This window comes from Rhinolophus ferrumequinum, chromosome 14, assembly GCF_004115265.2.
Source record: "Rhinolophus ferrumequinum isolate MPI-CBG mRhiFer1 chromosome 14, mRhiFer1_v1.p, whole genome shotgun sequence".
NCBI classification, from domain to species: Eukaryota; Metazoa; Chordata; class Mammalia; order Chiroptera; family Rhinolophidae; genus Rhinolophus; species Rhinolophus ferrumequinum.
This window is the reverse complement of record NC_046297.1, coordinates 1,468,097-1,492,339: the sequence shown is the minus strand read 5'-3', so window position 1 is coordinate 1,492,339 and position 24,243 is coordinate 1,468,097. Positions and strand designations below refer to the sequence as shown.

The following is a 24,243-nucleotide window of genomic DNA, read 5'->3' as shown; positions in this document are numbered from 1 at the left end:
ATGGGCTGGCCCTGAAAGATGTCTTCCACCATCTTCTGCACTGTCTCAGATGATGTGCTCCCCCATACCAGAATCACATGATGGGGGGACCTGGACCCTGTGACCCTTTCCCTGGATGGGACTGCCCAGAGAATAATAGCTCAGCCAGACACATCTGCATTAGACTTGGTGCAACTGTCAAATAAACACATTTGTTGAATGAAGCAGCCAAGATGTTGATTTGTTTGTTATAGCAACTAGCAAGTGCTGCTCTGAGTCATACAACTGGCAAAAATGCAAGATTTTCTGAGGAGTTCTTTAAAAAGCGAAAATTTCCAAATTAGGACATAAAATGAATATACTTTTCATGATTATTCTTCTTAACATTTAGAAATCTTCTCAAAAAGAATTTCAAAGCACATTCAGGAATAAGAATATATATGTGCATAAAAAAGGTATAGAGTAAGTTTTAGAATTATTTTTGAACAGTATTATAAGAACATCATATATACAAGAAATAGCAGAAACGTAAATTTAGCTCTTTTACAAAATTAACACGCTTTAAAAATCTCTTGACAAAACATTTCTAAAAATAGCTTATAGCTTAGTTATATATTTTCCTAACATAACCAATGCCCTGAAGTAAGCTGTGTGGTGTCTGTTAGCACACAGAGGAGAAAGTAGAATTTAGCACATTTCAAAGAGAAAGTAAAAGGACAAATCTACAATCAAAATTAGCCCCAGTAGACTATGTCAGATAACATCCACCAAATTTAATACAAAATGACCTAGAGATATTTGCAGACAAGATTATCAGTAAATCTACTGAGAAAGTTCACAGCGGCCATCTTTTCTCAGCGTGTAGAACTCATTATTTTCACTCTTTATATTCAGTGTAGGCATTACACAGAGGCTCTTCTCTTAGAATGGATATCATAATGACTTAAGGCTATTGGATTGAAATCTTGGTTTAGAAATCAGTCTCAAAAAAAAAGAATGAAATGCCTTATAACGTGCAAGACAAAACTTACATCCTTTATTTTTAAAACATCCTTGCACATATACAATCCCACAGGAATTGCTGATAGTTGCTATATATCAGAAGTTAAATTTGAGTTAAAATTTTCAAGGTCTATTCCACAGGAATACTGGATCCCTTCCCTACTACTTTCCTAATTGCTTGTAGGAAATACATTCATGATTGTATATCCATCTATTTTCAGGCTTTGGATCTACTGGAAAGATGTTGGTAAGAGTTACATAGATCTTTTGGAGAAGGAATTGCACTTTCTCTGTAAACATTTAATAGTTTACTATTTAATTATATGTTGGCTGAAAATTAGGAAATTATGTAAGAAAAGGAATCATTACATCAAATGAGTGCTATGAAATAAGTGTGTCTTTTTCTAGGTCATTGATGGGAGAAAGATAACGAAAATTCAGGGAAGAAACTGTAAATACCAGTGAGAAGGCTGGATTGCACCTTGATTGTTCAGGGAACAGCAAGTGAAATATGTGATTCGCCGGGCTCCCACTAGCCCAATATGTAATGGAGTTAGCTGAAGAAATGATCAGCTGAATGGAGAGGAGGGTGCAGTCAACTCGTCCCAGACTTACGGAATCATAACAATAATATTAACAGGAACAGTAACAATGGTCTCAGATGATGAGCTACATGTTGATTTCTGTGGACGTGACCAAAGGGTAGATTTTGTCCTCTGTGGACTGGACATAATATTTGATGACTGTGCTATTATACTAGGGAAAAATTAAAATCAGAACTGTCTTAAAGATCACAGTTTAGCTTAGTGATCAAAATAAGATTCCTAACAACACCAAGCACCATTAAATGTCAAGTAATTGTTCCCAATTCTAAACATACCCTCTGTGTACATGAAGTGATGGTCAGTGAGCTGGGGAGAACAAAGAGGTCGCATGGTTCAACTTTATATGGATTCATCATGCAATTTAAATTTAGAAATCTGAATCCCAGAGAGGAACCAGCTTGCTCTGCCATTTGCTACTTGTTTATCTTTTTTGCACTTGCTGTTTGCATTGTCTCTTTTTATTGTCTTCCTCTTTCTGTCTCTCTGTGTCCCTCACGTCTCTCTCTAATACGTGCCACACCACACACACACACACACACACGCACAAATGATAAGACAGGCTAGGATAATTATTTCTATTGTTTTATTGGCCTTTATCTGCATATCCAAGGCTGTGAAGATGGTTTTGGGCTTTCTTCACAGATGGTGTGTGGGCTTTATTATCAGAATATTTAATATTTAAGGGCTTCTGTGTTTCACTTTTCTGGTTAGAGAGTTTAGAGAGTGGCTATCCATATATCAAAAGGAGACATAAATTCTTACTTATTTTTTAATGAAAACATTTAGTTCAGGTTTCAGATAATTAAACTCATTATTCATTTGATTAAGCCATTTTGATTTAAATTTTTTTATGCCTCTTTCTCTGCTAACTCCTAATAAAAAAGAAACAGGTGAAAAAGAAAACATCATTTTGTAGGAGGGCTAAAGAAATACCTCTATTATTTTCATTACTGCCATGATGAAACAAATCAAGGTGGGACATTATTTATTTCCTGTTAAGACACTAAATCAATTAGTTGAATTAAAGTAAAATGATACTGTTTTAATATTGTGTTCCCACTTTGCTTGGTAAACATAGAGCAACAGCTCAAAGTGCTCTGCTTAATGCTTTCTCACTAAGAATATAATGATATAAAATCAAATATATGCTTTGAACTTGGCATATATGACTATAGACTCCTAGATAAAGATTTAACATGATAGCACTTATAGAAGAATTGATTTAAAGATTATGCAGATACATGGTTATTTGTGTGTGTGATATGGCTTGGAATTTTTTTGTTAGTAATGAAAATAGTTTTTGTTTGTTTGTTTGTTTTTACTGTTCTATGGCTTTTAGAACACAAATTCTGGAGAAGAGGGAGAGAAACAATATTTAAATGTGTGTTACATATAATACAACATATTGACTCATAAATCTTCAAGTGCAAAGCTAGTGTTTTATTTTGTATGACTCTTCCTTTTTGTAATATACGGGTTTTTTTTTAATAGCTAAGATGACTTTTAACATTATTGTGAAACAAAACAATATAGTACCAAAAAGTAGTAAAAATAAATAAATAGCATGCCTGAAAGTAGTAAAATTCCTCTTCAGATCTCCCCAATTCCCATCTTGAGGTAAGAAAACTTAATTCTTTTATTTCCTTCAAGACTATAAACATACATTTATATGAGTTTATATATATGTGCAAACTTTTAAATATTAACACAAGTCGGGCTTATTCTCATAAACCGTACGTATTTTTCTTCAACGTGCCTTTCTTGCCGGTAGGTGTGGGTTGTGTTGCTTTTATGTGTCCGTCTAATCTACTCCCGAGGAATTAGTATGCGCGGGCGTGTGGACGTGCTGTGGATCATTTCATGTTCTTTGGAGCTGACATTTACATTGTGCATAAAATGTTGCTATGAAAAATGGCACAAGTCCTCTTACAGCTGCACTGAGGTTTGCTGCGGCTGCATGCGGCAGCGCAGTCGCCTCGCCAGACGGCGTGCGCAGTTTGACATTGCATATCGCGTCACATTCCACACCGAATTCCACTCCACCAGCGGAGCGTGCAAATCCGTGTCCCCACAGCGGCAGGGGGCGTGTCACGTTTTCAGTCTTTGCTCATCGGGGGGTTTAAAATGACCCTCATTCCCCCTGGCTTCTGTATCTGTGAACCTGCCTCTTCTCTGATATGGATTGTCCACGCCCAAACCCATCGTCCTGGTGCTTTCCGCGTCGTTCCCGGGCGTGCTCAGAGCCTGCAAAACCCGAGGGAGCCCCTGGCATCTCCTGGCAGAAGGCGAGCGGGGGCCCGGCCCCGCGTGCTCCCGCTGCCAGTGCGTGGGGCCCGCGCGGTCAGGTCTGTGCTGCGTGCGGGCGTTTTGTGCTTCTGCTGATGCCCCTGGCTCCAGGGCCCCGAGGGGACATCTGCAGTGCTCTCCGTATGCGGAGCCCAAAAGCCTCGATGTGCCTCCCGGAGAGAATCCCCGCTACTTAGGCAAGCTGCCCTCCGCGGGAGTCACCGGGCTGCTGGTGTGAGCTCAGCGTCAGCGAGTCCACCAACAATGTTTATTAATAAGGTGTCGTTAGACATAAACACCCATAAAACGCGGCTGTGGGTCGATGAGTCGATGGAAACGCTGTGACTAGAGGTTAACATCTTGTATTTCCCTGAGGAGTAGATGGTCAGCGTTTGTACCGACTTTATGGAACGTGAGTACCGTGACGTACGGGAATCAACTGTGTATCACTTTAATTTGCATTTCCTGAATCATTAATGTCGTGGAACACCTTTCATCTATTTACTTGACGTTTATATTCCTCTTTCTGGTCTTACCTTTATAGCTTTTGTCTACTTTCATTAGATTGTCCCTTTTGCATCAATTAATATGAGTCTTCCCTCCATTAGTAGCACTGATTTTGTCACATATATTGGAAATATTTTCCAGTCCATCCGTTGTCAGTTTGCTGATATTTTTAATCACCCCCTTTTTTAATGTAATAAGAGTTACCGCCCCCTCCCGACCACCACCACCATCACACATACTCTGGATCCTTGATTTTGGGTCAAATGTGCTATATGGTTTTTATTTTTTTACCTAGTTTTTTGAATTACCTAGAATTTTTTTAATGTAATGCAGGGATTATTTCTACCCCCAACTATTATGCAAAGCTAATTTTCCCAATTTTCTGTATTTGATAGTTTATTATTTTATCATTGGTTTTATTTCTTTTCACTAGTTAATGCTTTTATTTATTTTAAAATTTATTGAGGTGACATTGGTTAATAAAATCATATAGATTTCAAATGTACATTTCTATAATACGTCATCTATATATCACATTGTATGTTTACCACACAAAGTCAGTTCTCCTTCGTCACCATGTATTTGACCCCCTTTACCTTTTTCTACCTCCCCACCTCCCCCCTTTCCCTCTGGTAACCACCAAACTGTTGTCTGTGTCTGTGAGTTTTTGTTTGTTTGTCTTGTTCATTTGTTGCTTTCAGTTTTATATCCCACATATGAGTGAAATCATACTGTTCTTGACTTATTTTTCTGTCTGACTTATTTCGCTTAGCACGATAATCTCAGGATCCATCCATGTTGTCACAAATGGCAGTATTTCATCTTTGCTTATGGTCGAGTAGTATTCCACTGTGTATACGTACCACATCTTCTTTATCCATTCATCTATCGGAGAACACTGATTGTTTCCATGCCTTGGCCACTGTAGATAAAGCTGCAATGAACGTCGGAGTTCATATGTCTTTACGGATAGGTATTTCCTGTCTTTGGGGGTAGATACCCAGGAGAGGGATTGCTGGGTCATATGGTAATTCTATTCTTAATTTTCTGAGGAACCTCCATACTGTTTTCTATAATGACTGTACCAATTTACAACCCACCAACAGTGTATGAGGGTTCCTTTTTCTCCACAGCCTCTCCAACACTTGTTATTACTGGTCTTGTTGATGATAGCCATTCTAACTGGGGTGAGGTGATATCGCACTGTGGTTTTTATTTGCATTTCCCTAATAGCTAGTGACGTTGAGCATTTTTGGATATATTTGTTGGCTGTTTGTCTTCTTGAGAGAAGTGTCTGTTTAGTTCCTCTGCCCATTTTTCAATTGGATTGTTTGTCTTTTTGTTGTTGAATTGTATGAGTTCTTTATATATTTTGGATATTAGCCCCTTATGGAAGGTGTTGTTAGCAAATATCTTCTCCCATTCAGTTGGTTGCCTCTTTGTTTCATTGATGGTTTCTTTTGCTGTGCAGAAGCTTTTTAGTTTAATATAGTCCCATTCATTTAGTTTTGCTTTTACTTCTCTTGACTTTGAGGTCAAATTCATAAAATCCTCTCTGAACCCAACGTCCATAAGTTTAGCACCTATGTTTTCTTCTATGCAATTTATTGTTTCAGGTCTTATGTTTAGGTCTTTGATTCATTTTGAGTTAATTTTGGTGTATGGTGACAGCACGTGGCTTTCCAATTTTTCCAGCACCATTTATTGAAGAGGCTTTCTTTTCTCCACTGTATGTTTTGGCTCTCTAGTTGAAAATTATCTGCCCATACTTATGTGGGTTTATTTCTGGGTTTTCAATTCTATTCCATTGGTTTGTGTATCTGTGTTTCTGCTGTTGCCATGCTGTTTTGATTATTGTTGCTTTGTAGTATAAATTTAAGTCAGGGAGTGTGATACCTCTCGCATTGTCCGTTTTTCTCAGGATTGCTTTGGCTATTTGGGGTCTTTTGTGGTTCTATATTAATGTGGTGATTTTTTTTTTTTGTATATATTTTTTAAATGCCATTGGGATTTTGATGGGGATTGCATTAAATTTGCATATTGCTTTGGGTAATATGGCCATTTTAACTATGTTGATTCTGCCAATCCATGAACATGGAATATTTTATCATTGGTTTTGATGCAAATTTTAAAAATGTATTTTTTGCCTATTTCTAGACTCTTGATTATTTGATTTGTTGCTTTATTATGTGAAAAGTTATGATACTGTTTTAATTATTCTTATTTTATAGTACGGCGTTATATTTGTTAGGGCCACTCCTCTCTTGCTTTATTTTCATCTTCTACATATATTTATTTATTCTTGTGCTTTATTTATTCCAGAGCTGCAAAGTTTATGTGTGCTAGTATTGAGCAGGTAATATTATTTATACAAGTCAGAGGAGTAAACTGCATCCTACGACTAGAAATGTTTGCGTAGCTTGTTGAATATACCCACTTTCCTGCTTGTGTTGCTTCATCTGTTATCTTGACCCAGTCCCCTAAAAAGGTGGCACTCTTAAAAAGCCCAGTTCTGGGTTGTTTTGTAAGGGTGAGATCAGAGTGCTGGGAACTACAGATGAAACAGAACTTAGAAGCAAAACAGCGTTTGCCTCGGTAGTTGCCAGGCAGTTCGTGACAACAGACAGAACTTATCTCTTTCTTGCTTAATGTTGGAGATATAGTGAAATTACATTTTTTATTCACAATCTTCAGAGTTCCATGTAGATTGCCTTCCTTTTAGCAAAACATGGAATAAGCACACAGATGCGATAGTGGTCATGGCTTCAGTTATGCTACCATTAATTGATGATTAAGTTATAATCATCAATGTCTTGTAAGTTTTAGGTGTCAGCCTCTTTTTATTATGGTCTGGATTATACCTGTATTATAAACAAACACCTCCAAGTACTCCTTTGTTATATTAATAAATTTGAGGTATTTTCATATCTTCTTTCCTATCTATTTCCTGGAGACATCGAAATATTCACGGATGGATTTTGTTAGTTAAACTTTTTAAGAATTGAACTGTTTTTTCATTTCTGGAACCAGTTCATTTTTTCCCTATGTGTTGACATATACTAGGCACTCTTTTTTAGGGCAAATATACCTCCAGAGAAACAGAATTTCCCTAGTTGTATGTAATCTGCTTGTGGGCCAGCTTGTTGATCTGCATCAGAAATGTAATAAACACTTTGTATCTATGTTTGAGTTGTATAAAGTTAACATGCGTTAAATAGATAGTCCCATGATCCCTCTGCGTTTTCTCAAATGCTGTTGAGCATATTTTTACTCTCAGTTGCATACATTTCCATAAAACTATAGATCGCTTTACATAATCCATCTTTTCTTTAAATCCGATCCATCCTCTTTTATTGTATTCCAAGCATGCCTTTCTTCGCTCTAAGTCCCAGGAGGCCTATAGCGTTGTATATATATATATAACATATAATTGCCTATATAATTCCTCTGCCTTCGAAGGTGCAATTCACCATGTCACCCACGCTCAGTACATTAAGCGGTAAACACATTGTGCCTGAAGGCTTCTACGTGATTTTCTTAAAGTTTCTCCTCTGACTTATTGGGCTTTAACTCCATTGTTAATATTCTTTTCAGACCAAGAGAGGCAGTAAATCTAAAACAAACTTACAGATTTTACTGCTATAACTTTCAGACCCACCTATTCTCCTCTGAGGAGAAAAGTGTTCCTTTGTTCTACTTGTCAGATTGTTATGAGTCAATGATTAATTCTTTAATTAAATCAAGGAGAATTTTCCCCCTAGAGATTAAAGATACTAAATAACATTATTTATTTCCATTTATTGGGTCCATTAAAATGAAATGACTGTCACATGTGTGTGTGTGTGTGTGCGTGTGTGTGTGTTTATTTCTTTTTCTGTCTTGTTTTTGTTACTTCACTAGTTCAACCTGAGATGATTGAGTAGGCAGTGGTTATTTTTGTTATTATTGGTATTTCTTTTATACATAAATATGAATCATGGAAATTAACAAGCAAGGGTTTTAAAGCAGCTATCAAATATATGCTAGTCCTAAGGATGCTGGGATGGAGGGCGCTGGGGCTGCGGGGGCTGGGGCTGGGGGTGCTGGGTCTGGGGACCTTGGGTCTGGGGGCGCTGGGGCTGCGGGCACCTGTGTCCTAAGGCCGCCTTGTGTGCTATGCACAGGCGTGGTAGGATTTTAGGGTCACTTGAACACTCTCCCTTGTTCCCTTTCCAGCTCTCCTCAGGACTTCCTACCTCTTCAATCTGTGCCTTTTAATTCCCTTAATGGGGTATAAACATATCTAGAAGAAATTAGTATGATTTTATGTTTTAGAGCTTTGGCTTTGACATGAGCCTGGTAGTTTCCAGATCTTGGAACCACGTGGGTATTATGGGTTCTCTGGATAATTTGCGCACCCACTCTGTAGTTCTCTGTGCCAAAAGTTGAGTCAAATGGGAGAACAGGTGTTACTCAAAATAGTTGTCACTTGGGAGAGCCCAATCCTGAAGCACTCCGGAGATGCTCCGAGCCGGAGCCCATCGTCACATGCTTACTAGTGGGAGGTCATAGGGTCTGGAGCTGCCGGGGTGCTGGTCGGACATTTACGGCACTTTGACAGCGGTTATGTCACTCAGTTGGTGAGGAAATATTTCAATATTTTAATTGGTTCAGCTGAACTGGAGTCACCCAAAACTTATGGTTCCTGATAGATTATTTACCTCAGATCTTTTCTGGATACATTTTGATAAGGGGAAGACAAAATCAGATCCCTTAAACAGGTGAACAAGAATTGGAGCCCCTATAACACGTCGCCTACTTCACAGGTTAACAGTCAGTGGTCACGCACCAGTGGCACCCTGGGTCCGTTGCCCCTGGGGGGAGGGCCTGGTTAGGCCTCACTTCCCTTCCTGCCTGCCTGAGTGACTCCAGGATTCCCTGATTTCATGAGCTACCAGTTACGAGTCTCTTCAGTTTAGGTTAACCAGATTTCATCTCACTGGTTTACAATGGAGAGTACTGCTATAGAATCCAGTACCAGGAGCTCATGCAGAATTGATCTGCTGAACGACTTTATCACTTTATCATTCCTGTGTAGAAAATTTAATTTTTTTTTTTAATTTTTTTTTTTGCTATATTTGGCTAAATGGCTTGTCGGACATTTGGAATAAGCAATGTCTTCAGGGACTTATTAGGAAAATATCAAGATGTTAAGTGTGTTGATTAGTTCTTATGGCCATCATTAAGATTTTTCAAGAAAGAGATAAGGAATATCAAACGACAGTTTTATAATAAACACTTTTTCTCCCTGTTGTTGCTATCCAAATCGACTGAAATACTGACCATTTGATTCTTTCCAATGATGGGAAATAGACTATAATCCAAATTTAAGTTCTGATATACTGAGGCAGGCAGAGTTCTCAGAGGAGAAGATTGGGTAAAAGATAAATCTGGACTCTTAAGCGTCTTCCAGAAACCTCTGGCTAACCCAGTGGTTCCAACCTTGGCTGCTTTTTTAAAAATAATAATGCTTTGTTCCCAGTCCCTGAAATTCTTATTTCATTAATTTTCCTTAGAGAGTGGTTTGAGCATTGTTTTCAAAACAGCTCCCTAGGTGATTCCTGAAGAGCAATTCTTTCTCATTGAAGAAGTTTCTGGAATGTAGCCTGGAGGTCACAGTCATATTCGAGGTTTTGAGTTATCTCAGTTTGAAGCCATTAATTTGTGAACTAGAGGCTGGTTAGTGCAGAAGACCTGCTGTGAGGAAACAGAAATTCTCTCATTCTAAAGCTGTGCATAAATGTGATCTTTGGGTGTTGTTTCTAGCCAACTAAATAAACCTGAAACAAACACATTGGGATCTTATTGAGGTTTTTGCGATAATTATATTGAAATGAAATGTGACTTTAATGTTCTGTATTTTGATTCTTGTGACAATTAAATGAACTACTATGTGCACATTACCTGGCTCCTCACGCAGTAGGCAGTCACTACAGGGCAGTGATTTTTGTTGTAGTTGTGATCACTGCTGTTCGTATCTTTGCCGGTGCTGCCCCTCACTTGTGTCACTGCCGTTGAGAGCCAGACACCAGGTGTTGTCTAAGGAAAGCCAGGGAATAACTGCAGCACGATGTGACCTGCAGCACAAACAGCACTATTTCAACAATAAATGACCATGATCGGCTGTCAGATGTTTTTCTCGTGTGTGCTTCAGGCTCCCTGACCTACCAAGGGCCCACCTAGGGCGTGGGTTGGGGGCAGCATTCTGGGAGGGACCCAGCCAAGGACGGTTTGACAAAAGGCAGCATCGGGAAGGGGATGAGATCCAGAGGGAAGGATAGGGCAGAGAGGCCACTCGGATGGAAGGTTTAGGCCAAGAGGATGGGAGTCAGTGTGGGCGGGGGCCAGACATGAAAGCAGGCTGAGCTCAGAAGCTGGAACAGCTTGCTCATGGTGCCACACACTCTTGAATTAGTGATTTTGTCGCATCTGTCAAACTGCAGCAGTTCCAACATGGATTGATCGTTTCCTCATGGCTCTGTTACCTTCGTTTATACTTTGGTACTTATACCAGTATTCTTGTTCTTGACAGAATTTAAAACTAAGTGCTACCCCCCATCCAATATTTACTCCAGTCTTTATTGGATGAGACTCATGGTGCTCACAGAATTTGGTGAGCACTAGTTCTTTTTCTTGAGGCAAATACCTTGAAATCAATGAATATAACTCACGCTGGCCTTAAGGTAGCCCCAGAGATCTTGCTCATAGGTGTGTGTGTTTTTTTATTTAACGTATGCCCTGTGTGGAAAGTGTGTCTGTGTATGTGGGGTAGGTGGACTTGCCGATGTCATCTTTCCAGCACGTGAGAGTGTGTAGTGACTGCCAGCCCTGGATTTACTGTCTCGATCCTTCTTTGGCTACTAACAGATCATCCTGTGTATTTCATCATTTTCTGTGGGCTTCAATGTTTTCCATGATGGAGCTACATCTGAAATGGCATCTTTGCTTCATTTCTGTACACATCTTTGCTGAGGCTGCCCCTACTGACTGTTGGGGCAAGTGTTTTGGTCACAACCAGCCTGAGTTATAGCTGGGAAAAGGCAGAAAGGAATTTCTGAGTCATACAGTTTCTACACGTATCAATGCTGGGTTATTGAAAAAATAAATCATTTTCATTTATTTGGAACGTAAACAAATGATTCTATCTAAAGTTCTACTTGGAGAACTTAACATACTCAGTGATTGTTGCAAAGAGGAGAGGGAATAGGTATAATAAAATAAAGGCAGACTTTGGGCTGAGAGAGATTTGAGTGCAAACCCAGTCTCAACACTTAGAAGCTATGTAATGTATCTAAAGCCCTTGTTTATAATCAGTAATATGGCAATGACTTTTACTACAAAATGTCATTTTGTAGATTAGAAATAACGTATGGAAAGTGCTTGGCAAGTGGCAGACATTATTATGGTTATTTACAAAGAAATGACCGGGTAAGAGTATGATGCCTCCTAGAGTAACATGCCTAAGAGACATAGTCTAAGGTGATGGGACACAAACATTTCCTTGGATTTTGTTACAGTATCACAAATGCATATGGCGTATATTTAGCAATAATTCATTAATGGTTTCTTATTGCCCAAGACATGGTTACCTATTTTCTTCAACTGTGATTTTGCGAAGGACCTCACTGAGCAAAAGACTGCAAGCTCGATGTTCTGAAACACTAACGCGTAGAAGGAATAAAGCCGGGAGACCCCATAAGCACGACTCATGCCGTGCGTCTCTTGGAAACTCCATTCCTGAGGTGTAGAATTATTTGGCATGAAATGTGGCTAACCATATCCACAGCAGAAGGAAAGGTCACTGTTTTAGAGAGTCTGAAACGATCTCAGCTTATATTGTGATTCACAGTAGAAATATTAGAATGACTGATATCTATTTCACCAGTGAAAAATTTTGATCTGGTAAACACCAAACATCTGTTATCTGATAACAACTAAAGAGCATTTAGGGAGATTAATCATCCAGTGACAAGTTGAAATTCCTGAACATTTGCATCTTTCTTTCAATGTATTTCTCTGAGGACCTTGAAACAGAGCCCTTCTTTTAGGATTCATTCAACTACAAACTTTATTTTGGTAACTTGTCTCACTTGAAATGTGTCTTCTTCGAATTAGATAATCATACAAACAAGAGGGAATTTAGAAAACCATTCATTTAACAACCTGTATTCAAGAACATCATCTAAGCTATTGATCCCAGTCTTCGTTCATGTATAGGAAACATTTTTAATGTGAAGATATTTCATAAACAGCTATACTATGATAGTATCATTGATAAGTATTGATTAACACAACACCTGATAGCAAAAAGCTACTATGAATTCAGTAACAAGTTAAGTGATTTTGTATTAATCAAAATAAATTCTCAATGCATTTTTAATAATAGCACATGTGAATGAACCATATCCATTCACTAAAGATACTATTTCACGTATACATGGATTTACATGCCCCTGGTGTTATCTCCATGGCTGCCCACGTTCCACAGCTCCAATCTGAGAACTAGGGCAGACATCAGACTTTCAAATTACCCAGAAGCTCTTACCTGACCTCTCCCACTCATTAATAATGCCAGCCTATATCTTTAAAGTTAATCATTAGTCTTACTGGCAATTCCATGAAGAAGCTTTGCTCATTTTTAAGTTTTTTATAAGGAAACATACTGTGTGGTTTAGTATATGGGCTCTTTTACTCAATATTGTGTTTGCAAGATTCATCCATGTGTTGCTTTTGTCAGATTTTGTTTATTTTTATTGCTAAATAATATTCTCTTGTCTGAATATACTATACTTTTTCATCAATTCTATTGTGAGTGGACATTGATGTTGTTTCTAATTTGAGTCTATTCTGAAAAATACCACTATTAACATTCTTGCATTCTGGTAAATGCGTTTCACTGAACATATTTCAAGTGGACCTATTTCTCAGAATGAAATATCTAGGTCAAATTTATGTATAAGTTCAGCTTTAGTAAACACTGAAAAATGATTTTTCAAATTGATATGTACACATTTTCACTCCATCCCCCAGTCTGTAAGAATTCTCATTACTTCCAATACTTTCCATTCTTGGTATTTTCTGTCTTTCTCATTTCAGCAATTTAGATAGGTAGATAATGTTATCTCATTGTAGTTTCAATTTGCATTACCTTAAAGAATAATAAAGTTAAACAATCTTAAAATATATTCATTTGTGATTTCGATATCCTCTTTGAAGAAGTGCCTACTCAAGCCATTTATCATTTGAATATTGACTGCCCTGTATTTTTACTGATATGTAGATTTTTTCCCCCATAAATTATATACTCATACATGAGTCAGATATAGATATTGCAAATATTCTCTCCTATTTGGCTTGAATTTTCTCTTAATCAGAAGAGAAGTTCTTAATGTAGTCATTAACCCATCATTTCCCCCTATAGACATAGTCTTTTGTATTCTTTCAAGGAAATTCATGAAAATACATCACATTCTAGATATATATATTTTTATTGTATTACCTTTCCCTTTGGTTCTATATCGTATTTTGAACTTTTTTGTATATAGTTTGAATTTTTGGTAATTATCTCTTCAACTATTATTTCTATCTCATTGTCTTTTTTTTTCATGAGACTATAATGGTATACTTTTTCATCAATTCTATTGTGAGTGGACATATATTTTCTTAATTTTTTTCTCTGTATTTTCTAACTTCTTTTATTCCCGTGCTTCAAGTTGAGCCTTTCCTTCAGAGTTATCTTGAATTCATGAATCCTCTCTGTTACATCTTCTTGTTAATCCCACCTATCAGGTCCTTAATTTACGCTATTTTATTTTTTTAGTTCTATAATTACCTTGTGATTTTTATTAACAGATGTTAGCTATTTACTAAAATTCTCTATCCCCAAATATGTTTTCATGAAACTATGAATCATAGTGATTTTAAAGTCCTTATGTAATAACATTAATATCTGGATCACCTTTGAATCTCATTCTATTTTTTCATTTTATTTCTGTCTCTTTACTTGAGTGTGTGAATTGATCATATGTTCTGATAGCCTGTAATTTATGATTGAATCCTAATCATTGTGTAAACATATTTTAGGGATAATTTCCATCTCTGGATGATGTTGTCTTCCTCCCTAGATGATTTACTTTTGCATATTTCAGGTTTCAGACTTACCTCCTGAACCCAGTACTGGAGCTGAGCAAGTTCAAACCTGCGTTGCAGTTTCTTTTGGAGGGCTGGTCTGTTTCAGCTTTGCCCTCATACTGTGAGTGGAGCCTTCTGGAGCTGTGTACTAACCAGGCTCCTTCACTGGCGCTGAGCTCTGCCTTTCCCTGCACTGGAGGGCCACGGAAAGGTCTAGACAGTTTCTCAACCTCTTACATACCACGCTCGGCTTCATTGTCAGCCTCCCGGCGTTACCCCACTTAGGAATCAGCAGGTGCCAGGAAAGAAAACAGTGGTCCCAAAGGAATGGTTTCATTTCAGCATTTTCCTTTCTGAAATTTTGTCCCTTCAAATCTTGGTTGTCTGATTACGTGGTTGTCTTGGTAACTCTCTGATGCCTCCTAAGAGAGTTAATGCATTTTACTCAGCTTTTCTACTTGCTTCTTTCAGTAGAGCTGGTCTGAAACAGGCTAGTCCATCATAACCAAAAGCAAAGGCCAAAATATAATGTATTGTTGATAGGCTAGTCATAGCTCGTTCTACAAGAACCTGAAGAAACAACTTTCCATTTACTTGATGTCACAACTTTCTTTTCTAACTAAATAGCATCAATTATTTTCAATTTTCCTCATGAGGGCGTGTTTCTACTTGGCCTTGTCTTTGCTAAGTGTCTTCCCAGTGTATCCCCATTTTGAAATGTAGGGCCCCAAACTGCCCATGAACTTCTAGTGCACAGCTGACTAGTACAGAAAGTAACAGAATTTCGACTCCTACTCCTTATACTTGAGATTCTACTTAATTGAGATGTTTTCTAAATCCTTTCCAAGGACTTTGTGCTATTTTTCTCTTACTATTCTGCTCCCATAGTACTTAGAAATTTTTTTGTATCTTATTTTAATTTTGTAATTACTTGTCTGTCTCTAGCTCTAAAATATATAGCTATGCAAGACCAGAGACTATTTTTATTTACCCTTATTTCTGGCATATAGTCAAAGAGAAACATACGAGTATTCACTGCATGAATAAATAACTTACAAGTCCATGTTTAACTTATGTTTCACTAAACTATACCAACTCTTTTTCCTTCGATAGCCTTGCTCAGGCATTTCATAGGCAAGATTAGTCTCAATGTATCTTTAAATATATCTTTATTTCATTCACACATATATTTGAAAACTCAGTCTATAAATCCTTACAGACGTTGCGCTATTGCCAAAAGCTGTTCCTTAGAGATGTATTAATGGACACACAGTAAGTAACGAGCCACCTATCGGTAGGTTTGTTGAAGTTTCATTAATAGGCATTTATTGATCATTTTTTAGTCTTTTCCTGTCATAAGCATTTTTTTTTAATTTTAGAGTTTTTTACGTCCATTCCTGTAATAATTGTAATCTAGTGATTGCTGTTTTCTGAATTCCCACCAAGTTATCTCTACTGAAACATTCCCTGCGAATTAGATGAATTTTTCCATTAAAATAACCATAGCTGTATTGTGATAAATGCTATCTTAATGATGGTAGAAACATTATTTTTCTATAAAGAATGATGAGTGACCACGAAGTACACAGAACCCTAAATAATATTGTTTAAATAGTACGCAATTTTCCAAACAGATGATTTTGATTGTATAGGAGAAATATTTGACATTTTTTTCCTTATTGCAACTGGATGGAATTTTATGAGGATTACCTCAACATTCATTAGTGCTTTTCGGGACACAAAAAACCCTGGATTGCAGTTCCCTGTTAATCAGAGATGACATCAATATCTTAGGTTTATAATACTAAAAACTTCGGAAAATTTTAAATAAGTTTTTCTCTTTAAATTGAAATGCTCTTATATTTCATTATGTTCATTTAGGCAAATTGGAAAAATGACATTCATTTAAAAAAATACTGTCTATTTTCTTATAACATTTGAATTGCTCTCATATACCATGTGATTTTATATGTGTTCCTTCTAAATATTAAAATTAGGGTGAAGGGGCATCTGTGTTTAAAGCTAAATATAAGAGCAACAAAAGCAAACTGGTAATCAGCACATCCCTCTGCTTCACCGGTATGGCAAGGATTCTGTTTCTCAAACGTTAGACTAGTGCACAAGTGACTTTATTTAGACACGCCTGAGTTCTGAACTTGGAAAGACACCCGGGACGTGTCCCCATCCAACAATTATTTTCCAAGTGGGAGTGAGACCAAACTTCCGATGGTACAATTACCAAGAAAAATATGAACTTGCATAACATCCTAAGAGGCATGATGTTTTCACATTTCTGTTTCTTGCTACCTTAAATTTCTTCAGCTATATTTTGAAATGATTCAAGTTTCCATTCACCTGGAGGATGGTTTTATTTTCACCACCTCGTGTCATTTGTGTTAGTTATTTACTTTGGTTGATTTTGAACTCTGATTCACTTACACACCTTGACTTTTAATTTAGGTTAACATTTTAATTTTAACCTAAACAGCTAAAGCCACTGCTGGTATAAACGTTCACGTTATTATATGTGTCAAATAGCCAGGTTTCCTCTTGCCTTTCATTTTCCTGCATTTTGTTTTGGTTTTGCTATTCTATTTGAATGCGTCTACCATATAAACACTTGGAAGTGAATACTATGTACTGGAAGGACCTGCGTGGGATTAGGAAAGCAGGGCTTCCTAGAAATATGCTAATTATGTTACTTAATGACATATTACTGGTTACCTACTATGCACAATCAGGTTTGAGTGTCCTTGACTTCTTTCTTGGCTCAGACAGTTTCATTTCTGTGAGTGTTCCCTCTGCCTGTTCTCTCTCTGGGACCACTGAGGCTGCTCCAAGAGCATGTCAGCTCCTAGCTTCCACACGCAGCGTTTCGATTTAGCAAGTCTGGGCTGAGGCCACAAAAGGTGTTGCTCTGATGGGACCCAAGTGGCACTTACGCCACTGGCCTGAGGAGCACATCTGAGAACCGCTGCCTCATAGGATCTTTTGTGGCCACAGGTCATTGCTGCCGATGGTCTCAGGAGGTCCTGTGTTAGGCTTCTGAAATTGTGTGCAGTGATGAAATCGCAGGTGTCCTGTCAAAGGGGCACTCAGAGTCTGAGGGCTCATCCTGTAGCTCCTGAAGCCTCGCTGGTAAGATCGCCTCCTAAAAACCTAGGCAAGAAAACACGAAGATGTCCGTAGTGGAGTGGAAGAGTCAGTACTCTGTCTTTTCAGGTGACTTGAGTGTATGTATAGAAAATCCTTAGAAATTCACAGAAAACCATCAGGGTCAGTCATGAAGTACTGATTTATGCTGCGACATGCTGTACCTTGAAAGAATTATGCTAAGTAAAAAAGCCAAACACAGAAAGCACCGAATTATATGATTCCGTTTGTACGACATATCCAGAATAGGCAAATTCGTAGAAACAGAAAGTGGGCCGGTGCTGCCAGGGTGTGGGGGAGGCGAGAATGGGGAGCGATGCTAACTAACCATAGTATTTGTTTTCAGGGGCGAAAATATTCCAGAATTAGACAGTAGTGATGGCTGCCCAATTTCATGAATATACTAAAAAACACTAAATTCTACACTTTTAAATAGTGAAAGGGGTTCATTTTATGATGTGAAAATTCTAACTGTACATTACGTTATATATTTATAAAAATTTATCCTATCCTCTATTATGGCACATTTCACCACATTTCAGATGACGTAATCGTTCAAAATGTGGATCCAGAAATAAAACAAATAGATAATCAAAAAGTTCAATATGTTTGGAAATTAACACACATACTTCTAAAACGCAGTAGTTAAGGATACATCACAGTGGAAATAGAAAAATATTTTAACTATAATTTAAGTGAAATATTAATTACACATGAAACCTGTTGATTGTAACTTATGTCATCATGCTTGGACATTTAGTAGTTACAATTAGTAGTTACAAATGGAAAAGCAGGAGGTGTGAAATCAAAGAATTCACCACCTGTTTCAAGGTATTAGAAAAAAATAACAATTTAAATAAAATAGTTCAAAGGAAAAAATAATAAAAACAGAATTCAATGTATAGAAAACAATCCAACAGTGGATATAATTAGCAAATTCTCAAGATGACTCTGAAAAAGAGTAATGACAGTGGGACAGCTTTGGAGTGATTTACACAAAGACAGCGAGGGAGGGAGGTATGGTGCGCGTGGGGGGAGAGAGAGAGAGAAGGAGAGAAAGCAAGGGGAGGAAATATGTTATCCTCTTAGATATGAATAAGGTGAGAGCGCTGCAGATGCTGACATTTAAAAGCCAGAAGAAGCTACGATGAACCACACTATATGTCAGTGTTTGCCTATTGAGATAAAGTGGATGACCTCCTAAAAAAGCAAATCTTCACAAAAAGAAATTCAAATCTTCACAAAATCTTCACAAAAAGAAAATCTTCACAAAAAGAATTTCAAATAATTTTAGGTCTAATAAAGGAACTGGATACTTAATTTAAATTCTTCCCACAAAGGTCCATTTGGTGTAGTAATCTGTGAATTCTACCAACACCTAAGGAAGACATGCATCAATTCTACACAAACCGTTTTTAAGAATGGGAGGAAAACAGTCCTAAATTTCTTTAATTGGCCTTTATACTAAAACCTGGCAAAAACATTACAAGAAAAAAATGACTGGCCAATCCCATAAATAAGTATATATGGAAAATTATAACAACACATTGAATCCAGAAATATACACAAAGGACTATGTATTACAACCCAGTTTGGCTTATTCCAGAAATGTAAGGTTAGTTTAATATTTAAAAATGTATCAGTATATTTCACTGTATTTTCATAATAAATGAGAAACACCCTATAATCATTTTTCAGAAATCCTTAGTTTTTCAAATTGTTGTTCAGTGAACCCAGACGCAGTACCGTTTCCATAACTGTTGATGAGGTTTCAGAGCTGCACGTAAGTGCTGTAGTGAACATGTGTCACATCTTTGGGAGGCTCTTCCCAGGACAGCTGGCTAACAGCAGGGCCGTTTGACGCACTCTCTGCACATCAACGCAACGTGACTCTTTCAGCTGTCCCTCCTGAGCTCTGTGAAGCTCCAAAGGAAAGGAAACACTTTTCTTCTGTGGCTCTTGTAATTACTGAAATGGAATCACAGCCTTTCTGCACCCACCTTTGCAACAGTATGCCTCTTTCCTTCTAGAAACGTTGGTAGAAAATGAGTGAAAAGTTTTGTGTGTGTCAGACTGTGTCGGCTGCTGTTCAGAGATGACATCTGCCCGCTTGGAATTCCTGTCTGCAGCTGTGACCGAGGAGGAGAGAGGCAACGCACCTCAAATGAAATCTGCTCATCCGATGACCGCTCACTCCCAGACTAATTCGCGGTTTTTTGCTATTCAAACACAATTTAAAAGCTAAAAGCACACCACACCTTCTTAATTTGAATTTAGCTATGTATTCCTTTCTCTGACATAAATCCCTTGATATTCTAAATTATTAACTAAATGCAACATCATGATTTGGGTAATCAAAGGTTGGTGTGAAAAACGTGAATATTAATGCTAACATCTATGATGACGACGATATTCCAATATGTTCTATACCATCAAATCAAGGGAAGAGCCATGCAGTTCTGGGTTCGGCCTTATGTCATGTTAATGAAAAACAATAGCAGAAACCATACCTGTAACTTACAATGAGGTGACTATCCATTTTCTATCTTTTTATTGAGACAGACTATGGCTGAAATCTTGGCAGTGCTATTTGCTTAAATTTTATGGAGGCATCGACTTCTCACTGTAAAGTAGTTGTCAGAATACTTATCTTGTAGAATTAGGTGAAGCTTATAGGAGATACCATGAAGCAAGTCAGGAGTGGTGCCTAGAATTTAACATGCACAAATTTGAGTTTCCTCAACTTCCTTCTTGGATCAGACAATTTCATTTCTGTGCCCCACTCACAGAAGGAGAGCTCCTTAATCCATATCTCTGGTTGGATCACAGTTCTGTCTTAACCAAACGTGAGCAAAGGCATAGGTTTGGACAAACCAGTTACTTTTTCTCGGTGAACCAGCTCTGATAAATACGGGGGCCAACTGGTGGTTTCCTGCCTGACAAGACTGTGCAAACGTGTCCTGTGAAACGAGGCGGCGAGGGACACCAGTGGAAGTGGCAGGGGAAGCGATGAGCAGTGGGAGAGGGTCCCCGTGGCCCCAGGGCGCAACGCCAGTGCCTGCTGTCCTGCTCCCAAGCCCACGTTGAACACTCAGTGAGCCATGCCCTTCGAGGCTGCTGCAGTGTTTCGTATGCGCTTTTCTAGGCATGCGTCTGTTTACTTTAGTTGGCGTGAATGTGTCCTAATCATTACAGTCAAATGATATTGACACCACTCCTTTTTACATTCTGTTATTTAGAGCAGCTTTTGTTAGTTTTCAAGATATTAAGTTACATCATGATTTTTTTTATTAATATAATTTTTAAGTGGACTATAAGATTGGTTAATAGTTTTATTTATGTCATGTAGTGTGTTTTGAAATTGACATCTTTACTTTAAATACATGCGTGGGTTCTTCATATATTCCAATGTTGAAGAAAAACGAGAATACAAAGATTACATAAGCCTAAGGAGGAATGACTAGAACAGCTTAATAATTGGATGGATTGCGCATAAAATACCATGGTCCCAAATCTTATCACATATTAATACTTGTAAACATGTTATTAGAATGCTTTAACCCTGGTAAAAAAAAAAAAAAGCTAATTAAAAGGCTGAAGTTATTTATTAATATTATGTAAAAAGAAGCAAAATGTTCACTGACTCTGGTTCTTTCTGTCTTTCCGCACAGCTGTCCCCAATGTGTTGACTCTCATCCTCAGTCTGTCTTTTCATGCATCCAAGATGCTACTGCAGACTCTGATCCAGCACAGACTGTCCAAACATAAGGGCAAGGGCCCTTCCTAGACTGTTTTTAAATACCAGAATCTAGATTTCCCCCGAAGTCCCCCACCACACATCCTCTTAAATCCCGTCAGTCAAGTTTCTGGTGTGTGTGCTCTACTATCTAACAGACTTGTGAATACTTACTTCCCCTTTATTCTCAGCCTTGCCATTTGCATGATACATTATGACTACGTTAGGGTTAGTCACACGCCTGTGCCTTAGGAACAGAGCATCCTGAAAAAAAGCAAATATTTGGCACTTTTAGCCTCTATTGTAGAAAGTGATTCTGGCCAGGGGTAAGGCAATGGCTTAGGGGTGGGGAACCAATAACATCTGCCACATGTCAAGTACTAAACAATTTCCAGTTTCTGATTATGAAATTAAACATTGTGCTAATTAGATTACATAATTTATACTAAAATTCTCTGATGATTTGGGTGTCTTTGAATATGAAGTTAAGAAGAAGTATCACTGAGTCAATTTTATTACCAGGAGAAATCCAATTTTGTCTTCTATATCAAAATATCAGTAAAGGTAGGATGAGCAATTTCTCTACCTTTTGCCTATTTTTTATTACTTTTGATGAGATTCTAAATATTTTCTGTGGTTTTCCTCTAGAATTAGACCCAGTGACCCAGCAACTTATGCTCCAAACAGCTAAACCAACTTTTGGCCATCTCACAGATGTAAGTAAAACATTCAAGTTATAATAAAGATCACTATTCATGGTAATTAAATGCAAACATCTATTATGTTTTCATTTTAGTAGCCTTGCTACCAAAATGACTATAATGTTATCTACTCTCTACAAAATCATGAAATAGGATGTTTGTAAAAACTCTTACAATGATCCATCCACCTTCTTATGTGTTTTAATATTACTTAAGGTAATATTTTTGGTAGCATGGAGATTTATAACAAGCTACACAAACTTTCATAGCCTGTCTCAACAAAAGTATACCATATAATCAGTCTTACATAGAAGAGTTTCATCTATTTTTTTCTTCTAGGCGTTCTACAGTTTCAGATCTTGTATTTTAGTCTTTAATCCGTTTTGAGTTGATTTTTGGGTATGGTGTGGGATAAGGGTCCAATTTCATTCTTTTGCACGCCTGCAGTGTGTGACAAATGGAGGTACCTTGAGGATCTTGTGCTGAGTAAAACAAGCCAGTCCCAGAAGGACAGATACTGCATGATGGCACTTACATGAGGCGTCTGCATTAGTTAGACTCATGGAGCAAAGCCGAGAACTGTGGTTGCCAGGGATTGGAGGACGGGACATGGGAAGTTGCTGATCAGGATAAAAATGTCAGTTATGCCAGGTGAATAGAGTCTAGAGATCCTCTGCACAACACTGGGCCTACAGGTGGGACGATGGCATCACACACCTGAAAACCTGTCAGGAGGGTAAATCTCATGTTGAGTGTTTTTACCACAATAAAATAAAAAAATAGTTTTACATTTTTAAGAACAGTACAAGCATTTAAACAGATATTTCAAAAGCTGTGAATCGTTATGTTTTAGTGTTAACATGTTCTTTGGATGTTAATAAAATATTACACATAGTTGCAATAAATATACTTTATGCCAATCTCTATAAAACTTGTAGTTATAATATGCTATAGGATGCAGAGAGGAGATTTAGGAATTAGAACACGTTAGACTATTTCGGTAGTTCAAAGCTAGAATATTAATAAACAAGGAATGGGAAGAAAATCGTGAAGAAGATTATGAAGACTATGTAGAAAGTTTAAATTGGTAACATGCCAGAGAGGTCTGGGCAAGGCCAGATGGCTGCATGGTGTGGCCGCATGTGAAAGACAGGCAGAGCACAAAGCATGGTCTGGGGTGGGCGTTTGTAACAGGTGTCAGCCCGTGATGTGAGCAGACCAAATGGTGGAGAAGGCCAAGGGGAAATTACATGGATTGCCAGTTGAATCAAATAGGGTCTCTGAGGACCAGAAATTCCCAAAGGAAATTTGTAAACACCAGCTTGTTTGTAGAATGGTGCTCAGTGCCAGCCGTCCACTGTGTCTCCCCACAAAACCCTCAGTGAAATGCACATGATTCATTCTGATGCTTGAGTATTTTCGTATGGTTGAATGTGAACACATGTTGAGTCCTCCTTTACGGCTCAAGTGTGGTAGAATAAATGTCCCACAGAGGACACAACATCTGGGTCATATTTTGAGAACTCATCTGAGATTTGTGAATTAAGGTATAGCTCTCACCTCTCAGATTTAATTTTGGATTAAATCATCATGAGGACAGTGAGTCAAGAGTGTGTCCTCACTATGGTGGCCAAAGGGTAGAAACCGTGATGGCTGTTGGCAGATGTCATCGTAGAAGATGGACGTGATGAGACGAGCACTTGCAAAGTGCACAGTTTCAGCCTGAGGGATTCAGTCAGGGGCTAAGTACATGTACCATTTCATATATTTGAGTGAGGGAATTTTCAGGCTAATAATAGGCACGGGATTGAACCACGATAGGTAACCGATTTCTTAAGATACTAAAACCTTTCCAGGATTGTAATAAGATGTCCATGGCAGACGTCACCTGTAGGGGTAGAATTCCCTGGAGAAAGTACTCTATTGGGTGACTTGGCCATCAATTAAGTGTTAGAATGATTTGTTGAGGTCAAAAGCTATAGAGAAAAGTGTGGGGAGTATACTGCCAGTGACACGAGAAAAATATGTTGATTTGTGGTTAGAACTTGCCACAGGAGTAGCAAGTAAAAAGGAGAGAAATGAAAGCGATTAGAAAATCATTTGC

At 37.9% G+C, this 24,243-nt stretch overlaps 1 protein-coding gene across 1 annotated transcript in view; it reads left to right on the top strand.

Annotated features, from left to right (window-relative positions):
* CNBD1 (cyclic nucleotide binding domain containing 1) overlaps window positions 1-4,110 on the top strand; it is a 154,745-nt gene extending 150,635 nt beyond the window's left edge. Inside the window, exon 11 of the mRNA XM_033126939.1 lies at window positions 3,869-4,110. Coding sequence (XP_032982830.1) covers window positions 3,869-4,110 — 242 coding nt within the window. The remainder of the gene's footprint in view (window positions 1-3,868) is intronic.
* The last annotated feature ends 20,133 nt before the right edge of the window (window positions 4,111-24,243 follow it).